At 39.1% G+C, this 13,036-nt stretch overlaps 1 protein-coding gene across 2 annotated transcripts in view; it reads right to left on the bottom strand.

Moving 5' to 3' along the window:
• ttyh2 (tweety family member 2) overlaps positions 1-13,036 on the bottom strand; it is a 60,648-nt gene that overhangs the window by 12,266 nt on the left and 35,346 nt on the right. Inside the window, exons 4-6 of one of the 2 annotated variants that reach the window (XM_042398288.1) lie at positions 12,742-12,962; positions 8,331-8,426; positions 683-755 (exon numbers count right to left, since the gene is read on the bottom strand). In XM_042398288.1, the coding sequence (XP_042254222.1) occupies positions 683-755; positions 8,331-8,426; positions 12,742-12,962 (390 nt within the window). Of the gene's footprint in view, positions 1-682; positions 756-8,330; positions 8,427-9,401; positions 9,477-12,741; positions 12,963-13,036 lie in introns of those variants that run through there. The other variant, XM_042398289.1, reaches the window with a different exon arrangement.

Below are 13,036 nucleotides of genomic sequence, written 5' to 3'. Positions count from 1 at the left end.
TAATCTTTGACTTTGTATAACGATGCCTGCAAGGTGTGGGTTTGGGATTTTGTTCTTTTGTTAGGCTATTTTTAGTGATGTGCTGTTTGACGGTAGAGATCAAAAGCTCATGAAGTGACAGATAGACAAACTATGATCAGAAGAATTTGAGAATGGGCAGTGAGGAGGTGCTAAAAGCTTTTTAGATGACACTGCGTGGCTCTAAGGGCTCTTTCTAGCTCAGTCACATTTTACAGAGAATGATTTAAACTTAGGCTAAAATATTATGTTTTGCATAAAAAGGCTCCATTTAAACGCTTTTTTTTGCATGCAGCCACATGCATATTTTCATGAAACAGGTGCATATTTGTACATAAGACTGCATAGTACGTGGAAAAACCTTTAGCTAATAACAACTGTTACCCCTCCTCATTGTCTGACACACTTCAGAATTTTAATTAACATAAACATGCACATACTGTATATGCACATAAGAAAATGTGGCAGTGCATGCAATGCCATGTGTTATCATCTCTTCTCCCAAACCCCATACATTAAAAGACTATTTTTCAAGTGCAGTGTGTGTGTAGCTTAAGCAATTTATCACAACTGTCAAGCATGATAAGAATTGATTGTAGACCAGTATGCCAGTTTATATTGGGGCAAGCCGGTCAGTCAGAGGAGTAGAAGTGAAGCAGCTCACCACAGCAGTGGCCAGGTCAGCTCCCAGAGAAGTCCAGCTTAGGACCAGCGTCAGCACTCCAAACACCATCATCCTGCAGGGACACAACGCCACAGAAAGGTCACAGTGCAACTCGGTACAAAAAAAAATTGTTTATTTGTTGAATCAAATGTAGATTAACTGAAGCCTCAGCAGCCAGTTTGTTCCCAGGAACAGATGCAGCCTGCTGTAGGATTTCACAAAGATGGATTGGTAAAGCTTGCCATTTATCCTAATGAAGTAAAGCTTGCCATTTGTCCAACTGAAACACAATGATGAATGTTTTACAACACTTGTCCTGTTTTGCAGTAAGTTATTTCTGATAATGTGTATTGATTACATCTGTATATTATTCCTTTCTTAAATCAAACCATTAGAAAACTGTGAGAATACCAAAGGTTTGTCATTTAAACCTGCACACAAACATACAAACATAACAGACATATTATCCTCTTTTAAGTTGATATGCAGAACTTGTTGGAAAACAGCTGCTTATTTTCAAATCCAGCAGACACTGAGTAATGTTAGCATTAATTTGAGGTCATGTTTGTGTCCATCTAATAAATCTAAGGCCAATATTCGCTCTCATTTTGGCTCTTTTCGCCTGTTAGTCGTTAACTTTGTTTGTTTTTTTGGGGGCTTTTTCGCTGAAAATGGCTACCTCCTGTGGTCAAAAAAGATGCTGATGAGGGCAGGGAGAAAGTGAACCAACTCTGAAAAGTTGCCAGCCAGAAAACCAAAACAGTCAGTAAAAAGAGGCTTTAAAGTCCCGTAGAGATGAGGGGAACATCAGAATTAAATTAAAAATGTTGATTACATTTGCTTTAAGTTGGTCTGTTCATAAGACATGAGGAATAAATGGCTTGATGTACAATGCAGGACAACATCTATAGTATATACAGATGACAGATGTGTGGACAATCTCAAAACAAAACCAAAAAGTGGAATTTTGCAGAGTTAATTATGTTATCAGCAGTCTACAGAGGGAGTACAGTGACGCAAATGGAACTGTTTTCATAACGGCTTCTGCTATTGAAAGGAAACAGCATGAGCCCCAAGGGGCAGGAGTGGTGATCTCATTGGCCTGTCATCAACAGAAAAGGTCAGAGGTCATGTTTATTTCTGTGGGAGTTGATTCTGCGGCCTCAACATACTGTACAGCTGCAGTGACATGGCTTTATGAATGGAGAAGCAAGCATCAGAGCATGTCCGCTCCGTTGGCCTACATTCGATTACAGCCCCCTGGGTGGATGGCTGTTCCCTGCACCCATGAGGACACAGAAATGTGGTTTTGTTTTACAGAGGGCTCCCTCCCTGATGATCTCATGGTATCTGAAAATGACATCAGAGACATGTGACTAAAAGGCGGTAGAGACTGAGTATGTATTTCTGCATATAGGGGCAATGATATGCCTGTATGTGTGTGTATACTACAAGATACAATAAGATCAATACCCATTAAAAGATAAACACTTGTCCTATTAAAGATCAGCTTTCATTATATGAAATAATCTCCAGAAAATCCAATAAGCTCCTGTTTTCTTTGACCACTGTGGCACTTTCCCAATATTCCTCTTTCAGCATATCACCAGTGTTTAAATATAATTTGGATATGCATGTCAAGGCCAAGTACCAGCCTGTTCATCTTTCAACAGCTCCCCAGTTAATCCAATTCACAATGTGCTGAGGAGATACTGAATGCCCTATGTTGAACTTACAAGCCACCACTTAAGTCCTTCTTCCTTTATCTTTTTTCTATTTCTTACTCTCTCTCTCTCCCATAGCCCTCTCTCCCCTATCATTTCTCTGCCTTCTGCCTCTTGCTTTATCAGTTTTTCTCTTGTAGGATGTCTCCCACCTTCTCTCTGATACAGAGCCCTCACCCAGCCCTGACACTTAACAACACAGGAGAGAGAACAAGGCTTCACAGAGTTATCTTGATTTGAAATTGAAAAACAGAAGAGATACAAAAATTGCTCTACTGTCTCGTCTACAGTAATATGTAATGAAAGTTCCCCTTTCAATTTAGTCTGATTATTAGTTGTTTGAATGTGTCTGTTGCCTGGATCCAGATCTTTGAATCCACCGACTGATTCCGGTCTGGCATCATGACACGAAATAGCAGTTTCTCGGTTGAAAAAGCAATCGATCCAATGAGCGCCATGGGGGAGACTAATGATTAGCCAATCAGTGCCGCGTTGTGAAGCGTTGTCAAGCTGTGTGCCGAAACCAAGGAGGAATAAAATATGAATCAAGATTCTGTTACTGCATTACCTATTTCTTGCCTCAAATGTCATCAGAAACATATTTTAGTGCACTGTTTAGCTGTAATATGAGAAAGTTTGTGACCCGGCTGCCATGTTGAAAACGGACAAACCAAAAGCCCCACCCAACTGGCCAGTATGTCACCCATCACGTCACAACCTAACTGTCATAAAAGTAGCCTCATTTTTGTGTCGGACTGGAGAGGGTTTGTTTTGTCCTCCCGATGTATGGAATAATATCACTTTTTTGAAGTCTGAAGTGGGACATGATGATATTTTGCTAAATAAATGTTGGCCTCCCTGATATGTTCTGTAGCTGAATATGAGAGCATGAAGAAAAATAAAGCGTTCATATGAAGTGCCTCCAGTATGTTCTCTTGAAATTAAGGCAAACCCAACATACATTAGACAGAAAACGTCTTCGTTTATATGAACAGGTGTAAGCTTTTGTATGTCTATCGCAGAACTGTGACTTTGGGACTGATTTTCAATTTAAACAGAAAACTTTCAGCCAAGTTGTAATAAACTGAAATGACCTTTGGTTCATTGGTCATTTGCCCTTTGTCATTGCATGCCAAGTGGACAACGTCCCTGTCAATCTCAACACTAATTGGAGGAGAGGATGGTCTGATTTATTGGAATGTGATCTACTATAACTATTAATCCGGGGAAACCGTCGAAATGGTACAAAATGTATCCCAAAATCATTTTCAAAAAGTATAAAACTGGGTGGAAAACTGTCCAATCTGACAACACCGTCCCCAGTCTTTTGGTCAAGACCCCCAAGTAGTCCCACGATAAATCTGAGGTGGTCACAAAATGATCAATTTCTTAAATGTCTCAAATGAAAAGAATTTCAGATTGTGACAAGGCCAAGACCATTGTGACAGGTCAATGTGAAACCTGATGGTCTCCTAATAAAGTTGTTCTTGATTGCTGCTTTCTTCCTCTTTGGTTGGACTGATTGCAATGTCCGCCTTTAGGCCATAAGCCCTGACGAGGGGCACAATTAGACCTTGCTTTGCCTTAAAGGGTAATAAGCCATAAAGGTTGGGAACCATTGGCCTATGTGTCTGACAGGCCATGCCTATTTGACAGCTTGTTGTGGTCGGTTTGTGATACTGCAACATATACCCTTCTTTATACAACTTTGACACTGGTGACAGACAAACGGGAATACAAACTGATCACCCCCTCGGACCTGGCAGGTCGCGTCCCAATCAAGCAAGGCTGTATTCAGTTATGTGCTCTGGTGAGCAAAGGGGATTCACTGAGCTACACAGACTGGCAGGAAATCAGGCATAAAGCTGACGCAAAGCACATCAAGTGAAAAAGTGGCAGGGCAGTTGATGCTAGTAAATGCAATCACCAAGGATGAGGTCAAGTCACTCTGAATTAAATCAGTGTGGAAAATAGATTTTCTTCTCAGTTGAAAACTAATAGATTTCTATAGAACGCTGTTATATCTTGTCTTTAGTCATAAGAAAAGTGTATCATCATTATACAAACCATCATTATGATGTATGTGTCAATTAAAACCGAGTGAAACAAAAATGATATGATCATAAAAGCAGAAATGCAGGGAATACACCGTGAGATACCAGACTCTGCCAATTAGCTTGTCATAATAATCACATCGTTTTCTCAAGTTCTAATTTTGGTTTCTGCTTTGTGCTTTGCCATCTAAGAGATCATTAGTGACTAACTTAGAACACACCTCATTATATTGTGTTTATGTGTCTTGAGCAACTTTGTTCATAGATTGTGACTTTGACATGCAGCATTGCATAACTTTCAAGATAACATTGGACTCTTGGCCCTGACTGAATTAATGAGTAGTTGGCTCCTGTGCCGGTTTGATATTCCATCTTTAAAGGAGAAAAAGATTCACACGGTTAAAAAAGGTTGTTGCCAGAGAGAAAACAAATAAGAGCATATTGTGATCTAATTGCATGTATAGGTGTACGGATATATGCATTAACATGCTCAAATAAAAAACATATGACAGAAGAAATGTGTAGTAAAGGATGTATATATATTGTGAAATTAAACACGATGATTTTGCTGAAGCTTATCTTCTTTATAATCTATTAAACAGGTCTATCTGTGCTCAGATTACAGCTGGTGTACTGCATTAAAAATGAAGAGGCAGTAATGATTGGAAGGATAAGTCTTTCAGTAGGTTTTTAACCAGAGTAAGATACTTTAGTGCTTTAAGTCACCAGCGAGAGGAGCTCCACTGCTAGTGACAGTGACAACGATGATTCAGTATAGTCAATTTAATTTGAACATTTGGTGTTGAAGATTTGATCGTACGTGTAATGAACTGTGTGAGTGCTACCTTTTTGAAACATGCACAACTCATGGGGACGTGGTTGGGGTGGATGGTGGGCGTATAAAGCTGAAAACTTTGACAGCAGAGACCGGGGTTCATATCACATCTGAGTTCTATGTGTGGTAACAAAAATACTTGATTATGATCATTGCTTTGGTTAAATGTTAATAAATATTTAACCAAGATGTTTACCAAGTGCTGTGAGTGCCTAAACATAACCATAAAAAAATGCTAATTGTGCTTTAGCTGCTATGAATGGGTATTGCACTACAAGAGTATAGATATTAGATTATATTATATAGATATTGTAGGAAAACAAATTTAAATACGTTGTCAGTGAAAATGTTGCAGATTTGCTCTTGGTAGATATATTCATTAAAAACATTTCCACATTATGTTGATGAAAACGTACTAAATCAGGATGCATTACAGTATGTTTACCTCATTTGCTGTTGAAAATCAGTAGTCTAGAAAAAATAATTTCAAGCAGACAGGGTTGCCTGGTTGGGATTCTGTCTAAACTAGTAGTCTTATTAACTTGTATCTTAATCAGTTCATTTAACACTGCTGTGTTTATATCTAGCTTCACACTCAAAGTATATCTTACATAAATGTGTGTCTCAAGGAAGCAGACATTTGATCAGCAAGCTCGGCTGCACAGATGAAAAGCTAGTTGCTGAATTCAGCTGGCATTTCCTCAGGCTTATAGAGTCAATTGGTATTTTGGACATTTGAGGTTACTTGAACAGCTCTGGCTTTCCCTGTAAAACAGTTTATGTCTCTCCACACAGAGCTTCAGTTGCCACTTGCTTCCTCCAGGCAGTAAATATATATTTTTTTCTTCTCCTTCTTTATAAATGCTGTGGTTTTGTTTCATTGTAATTTGAGCGCATCTCAGTGATTTACCTTGTTTTATAGTGCAATTCCTCTTGCTGTATGTCCTTGGCCCATGACAACCCTAATGATTTCTGTCATCTAGGGAAACGGTTTCCCTCCTTTACTTTGTTCTGCACAATGGGGCACATGAGCACTTGTAATCCATTAAATTAAGCTTTGAAATGTGCTTATGCTGTATTTGCATCATGAAATTTTAAGGTTCAGTTCACTCGATAGTTTCTATTATTTATCCAAGTTTTGAATTTTCTGCTCCCAACCCATTATAATAGAGGTGGTGGAGGTTTGTCTGCAGTGCTCAAAGCATGAAAAAAAAAGGACATTTGAAAAACTCAACAGCAACACGACCCTCCGGAAACAGAAATAGTCCAAAAAAGAAATCAAAATAAAAAACCACTAATGGTGAGGTCTGTGAATGTCTCACATGTGGGCGTATCTCCATGTCTAAGCCGTGTGTCATGCTAACACAGAGACAGCTGGTTGTGAGAACCAGGAGGAATCAGTAGGGGCCCCTGAGAGTAATCTGCTCCCGAATGCCTCCAACCACTTCCACTCCGCTGGAAGAGAGCATCCCTTGGAAAGGCAGACAACTCTTGACACTGACTTATCTTGTGTGTGCAAATGGGTAGGAGGGTGAAGTGGGGGGTGGTTTGTGGTTAGTAGGGCAAGTTTAGCGCAGTTCACACCCGGAGCTGACTGATTGAGAGAGACAGAGTGACGCTTGGCTGAATGAATGGAGGCCCGGGTGGATTTCATGCCCTGTGAAAGCTCATTTTATAGCGGAGAGAAAAAAAAGTGAAAAAATATATTCACATTCCAGTGGAGATGGATGCAGTTGAGCTATAGATACTGTAAGGAGATTAAATGAAAGTGGAGGCTATGCATGTGAATATATACTGTACATACAGTATTTATGTGCCATGTATAATCACTTTCAATATCATCTTTCAGTGTAATATGTATTATATGTATATGTATATATGGGAGTATTTATATGTCATATTTCTGTCATTCCAACATCGTTTTTTCATTGAAATTTCTTTCTACATCCAAAAACTAATATTAATTAAATTATTGTTTCTTATCTTGAGAACACTGTGATATAATTATAATTATTATTACCATTGAGACATTTCTTATACTAGGTGAATCTGTTTTTATTTATTTATGTCTTCTGTTTTCTCATGTTTGCTTATCACTTATAAATGGTACATTTAATATACAAAAAAGAGAGGCTAAAAATACAAACCTAAATAATTAATGGCATGCCATGAAAGCCTCTGGAAATAGTGTGTTTCAAACACGTCAAGTCTTAAGCTACAAAAACAATCCTCAGGAAGTTATACTGTTGATAAGAATCAAATGGCTTCACTCCCTTCTATCCACAGCTCTCCGATCCAATTTGTAGAGCAAAGCTATTGAGATGGAAACACTCTGAGCAATGCTCACTGGCAATGCTAAAAGGCAAATGGTGAAATACAACAGGGCTTGCGGGGCAGTGTTTGCACAAGGACATGATCCAATAGTTAGCTGCCTCGTTCACAGGCAATGTCTCATGGGACTGAAGCAACTTCTTGCAGGGTACATAGGAGTGAGGTCTGCACACTGTTAGGCTCCTAATAAATAATTTTATTCTCTTTTTTTAAGGCAATGTTGTTTCGATTTGTTTGGATCTTGGTCCCTCTACTGAAGCAACTCCTGCCTCCAGCTCCCTTCCCTGTCTACACAAACTCTTACTGTACTAATTCATCTCACTGTATTGTATTATATTTGTCCTTGATCTTCATCGGGATAACAAGATGTGATTATGAGGTGTTAAACAGCTGCAGCAGTGGCATTGGTAGAAACTCCAGTTTTAAATTGCTTTATCTTCAGTCTCATAGATGCAGGTAGTCTGTAAGATCTGGACAAATAATGGAATTTATAGCAGCTAGTGTAGCACTTAATTTCCAAATCCACTGTTGCGCTCAAACAAGCTGCCCCTGTCTCTTTACTCCCTCCCGTACCTTCCTGTTGTGCAGGATAGGAAAATCACACATGAAACACATAAAAATGGAACAGACTGTCTCTCTTGTAAACAAAAAAACAGCTCTTCTCTCTGTAAATAGCTTGGTTTTACAGGGTATATTAGACTCACGTGGTGAGCAGCCAGCGAGACTGCTTGGCCAGCCCCAGACAGGCCAGCAGGCAGATGATCAGGTCCAGGATGAGTAACAGTAGGTAGGTGAGCCACCTGTAGAGACAGACGGAGACAGAGAATTAAACTGCTGCTTGTGAAGGCCTGTAAGGAAAGGGAGTTTTGTTAAAGGGAAATTATGCTTTTATTAAACTCGGGTCTAATTTTTGGCCATTATTCCTAATAATAATAATAAAATAGAACTCAACTAGTTCATTGAAGGTTTGCTAAACCACTTACTGAGTGACTGTCCAATCACAGCTTAGCAACTGCAACTAGATATGGCAGGCCTGTCAACCTTTGGATTTCTCCACATGTAGAAGTTGTGTGCGTGGGACTTTAGTAAGAGTGTTATTCTGTCTAGAGTTTGGAAGGTTGTTTGTTTTTAGCCTTATCAAAACCAAAAACATAGCAAAATTGTAAGGAGTGGATGTGTGAATATCTGCTCCAATGTAAGCAGAGAAAGTTGGCATGCCAAGATAACTAGCTTACCTACAGAAGTAATCGGGTGTCAAAGCTTCTACATTGCTACTATATGAAGATTTACAATTTACAATTTTCCCCACTCATCGGTTTGTCCTCATCCTCAAATCCTTTTTTTGTAAAAGTGACACATACTGTTTGAAAATACAAACGACAAAGCAAATCTAACCTCTCTGTGTTGTTTTTCTACAGAAATCATCTAAACAGGATGTAGCATGTAGATTTAGCATTATAAGTGTATAAGTTAAGTGAATAAGTTAAGACCCTTTGACATGGTTCTTGTCTTAAAGTTATTAAAAGGTGAGGTGGAGATTGGCCAAAATATGGATAAAATAGGCTAGCAACAGTGATCATTTCAACTGACAAAATCAATGGTTGCTGGCTAGAAATGAGAAACCTACCATTGTTTACTTTGTGTGACACAGCAGTACAGTTTTGAGCTAAATGCTAATGTCAGCTTGCTAACATGCTCACAATGACAATGCTACACGCTGATGCTAAGCATAATGTTTACCATGTTCACCATCTTAGTTTAGTGTTTTAGCATACCAACATTGGCTGATAAAGTCTTGAAGAAATTTCATGGCAATCCAATAACTGTTCACATTGTTGTTGACATTTCACCCAAAACCACAAATGTGAACTTGACAAACGTTTTGTTGCAATCCATCCAGTATTTGCTTAGATACTTCAGTCTGTCATCGCCACCCTTAGAACTATGCTATTTTTACACACATTTTGTAATTCTGCCACCCTTATCATTGTAAACTACAGTATATGTGCCATGCAAGAACAGAAAGTATGACATGCATAGCAACAGGAGTATGCTTAGGGTCAATGACCCTGGTAAGTACAATGTTCTGATAGAAATGATGGACAATACTACAAAAATATGACTGAAGCTGTAGGAGACTAGAATTTCCTTTTAAGTCAGTAAAGCCCCTTGACTTCAAAAAATGAGCAAGAGTGAGAAATCAGAGGCATACAGTGTCCCACTTATTTTCACCTCAACAGATACATGCAATAGCTGTCATCTGAGTTGTGTGTGTGTGTGTGTGTGTGTGTGTCTGTGTGTGTTCATGCTTGAGGGTGTACTCCTGTCCTGCATTGCCCTCCTCAGTGTATCCATCTGTTACGAAAGCATTGGTCAGTTGGTGACCGGACATAGCAAGCCTGTACAGATGGTTAATAATTAATGGACTCAAATCCATATGGGTAAATGTTTTATGCTGTGAAAAAAGTGAGAGGAAGGGCAGTCATGTCACCTCTCCGCCCTGATCTATCACTCTGTATATCTTCTCCAAGTGACCTAAATTTTTCTCTCCTCTCCTCCAAATTCCTCATCTTCATTTTTATCTACATCAGTGTTCATCTTCTTCTCTTTTTCCATCATTCCTCCTGCACATTGTCACTCCTTCAACATGCTCACTCTGTGCAGTCTTGTTATCTTTTAATCTTTTCTTTTATTCCCCATCAATCTGTGTTTCCATCACTCCGCAGCATCCTTCCTACATCTCCCCCATCTCTCCCGCTCTCCTCTATCTTTCCCTTTTTTTCCCCTTCTCCTCCTCCTCCTCTCCCACTCCCCTTTCATCTCTCTTTTCCTCTCAGCCCCTTTTCTCTCCCTTGCCCTTCTCTCCCTTGCCACCACCTCATTGCTATTTCTTCTTCGTTTCATCTTTTCCCCTCTCGGCAGTGTACAGTACAAGAAGCTGGGACATCAACATGCACACGGAGGCTCTCGGGTGACACCGCCACCGTGTTTGTCTGTGTTATCTTAATCCAATTAGAGTCAAACTGAGTACAGCGTAGAGTCAGGTGGGGATGGAGGGTTACATGTATGTATAATAGAAAAGTACATTTCCTCAAGACATGAAGCGAGATAGCCGAGAAAAGTTAAACGTGCTGGCTTCAGTTTGAAAGGTTTATCGTGATAATTAGACACAGTGGTCAGAGGTCACTACAAATTAGCTCGATATAAACCTCGGAGGAACGGAGATAAATTAAGATAAAAGCTCGAGCTCGAAGATGAGATTATAGATTAAAGGATTCTCTCTTTACCACACTGTCAATGTAGACATTTTAGGGGGAAAACATGAAGCTTTTTATGTTATATTTCATCTATCTTGGCAACTTTACTCACAAAGAAGGGATACGATGAACTCATATCAACTCTCAAATGAGATACAGGATTAGTTTGATCAAATGAATTTTCCTTGTTAGGTATAGATACTAGTGAAAACTCACTCACTGCCAAAAATTGAGAGTAATATTAATAATTAATGTATTTGTATTGCGCTTCTTGGCATAGTTACAAGGTGCTTATATAAAAAAAAGTGAGATAGTAATACAATTACACAGTGAAAAGTAAAAGCAGATACCATATTTTAAATAAAAAATAATAAAATAGCCTAGGAGATATAAAAACTTATAAGTAGCCATTTAAAAAGGTGTTTTTTAGATGACTTTCAGAAGAACTACAAAGCTAGTTTAGATACTATTAACAGCAAATGCACCCTTAGTAGGACAGATATTTACTGCAAGAGTAAATACCAAATGTATTAAAACAGTGAAAGAGAATCAAGAATCTGAAAGTTATGTTTCTAGTCCAAAGCTGAGAGGACATTAAATAATTAAAGAGTGAGTAGGAATAGAGTTTGTTAGCTCTGGGACACAATTAAATAATTAAATTAAATGTTGGATGATTCCCGGAGTGTATGTTGGTCTGTATTAGTGCTCAAACAGTCTGAGAAACACTGTGAGCATGAGCTTGAAGAGTAAACTAAATATTTCTGGATTAGTATGATAAAGATAGACAGCCAACACTGACACAAGAACACATAAACTTTGATAAGTCAAATCAAAAACATGCGAACACACACACGTCTGACCACACACAGACTATTTGCTGAGGTGAAGCAGTGATAATGAGTCCATTAACAGCTTAAAATGTCTGGCTGTCTGGTTTCAGTCTGCCAACTCTTTTAGTGTGGAGCGATGTGAGGTATTGAATTATCGGTGGAGCAGAGGAGTCACATTACAGATCAATACAAAAAAAACCAGCCTGTCTGTTACTCAAGACTCCAAAGAAAAATTGGCCATGGGCCTGTTTCTGCTCTAAGATGATAAGAGTTGAAAGTTAACGAGACGTGGTCGAGGATAATACTTTTTCACATACTTTACTGTAGTCGTTCAGACTGCTGCTAAATCTTTATTTGATTGATGCAATAATTGGCAATGATTTAAGGTCCTTCTAATAAACCAATGTCTGCAACGGACTTTATATTCACATCAGTGGGTGATACACACAGGCAGCCACATTATTTCATCCCATCCTCAAAATATCATGTGATATATTCAGGTCATAATGTGCAGAATGTAACTACCTACACATGAATTATCTATTCAACTGCATGTTCAGCCGACAAATTGCTGCCACAAAAAAGACATATTATAAGCTTGAGTATTTTTCATCTCTACGAAGTAAATAAAATCTATAATTTGCTTTAATTTGTACTATTTATACATAACGATCATACATATGTGATATGTCATTTCTGGTTAATCAACACCCATCTTTCCTTACACTTAGATGTCTTCTCCCAAATAAACAACCACCACTGATTTGCATATTAAAAAATGCATGTGAACATTTTTACCTCCCCTTGAATATATTTTTATGGCTAAAGTAAATCAAATTTCATGTTTTGGAAGACAATCCACTTCCTAAATTTTGTCCCTTCCGACCAGAATGGGTATACCATTTTTGGTACATCTGTCTTCCTATTTCACAAGAAACCAATAGCATCACAAGGACTGTGAGTAAACACAGATCCCATGGCTACCCTGCACTGTACAAGCCCGACACGTGTATTTCCCTGTTCCTCACCTGTAGTACTCTATGTTTGCTGTTTGATCAGCGATGGATGCCAGGTCCACTTTAGCCTCCTCCCAGTCAGGCAAGCCCAGCAGCTGTTTGATCACGTTGTCAGCCATCTGCTGCATGAACTGCAGGGTCTGCACATAGTCGCCCCGCGTGGCAAAGATCTCGTCAAGCCTAGCGAGGTGCTGGTGCAGCCCGCTCTTCATGCTGCCCATGGTGCCAGTCACCTGGAGGGCACAAGAGAGGAGGGGGAGGGATGGTGAGGATGACAGTGAGAATAAAAAATATATACGTACTAGGT

The sequence above is a fragment of the Thunnus maccoyii genome, chromosome 20, assembly GCF_910596095.1.
Source record: "Thunnus maccoyii chromosome 20, fThuMac1.1, whole genome shotgun sequence".
Classification (NCBI taxonomy): domain Eukaryota; kingdom Metazoa; phylum Chordata; class Actinopteri; order Scombriformes; family Scombridae; genus Thunnus; species Thunnus maccoyii.
This window is presented reverse-complemented; position numbering and strand designations above follow the sequence as displayed.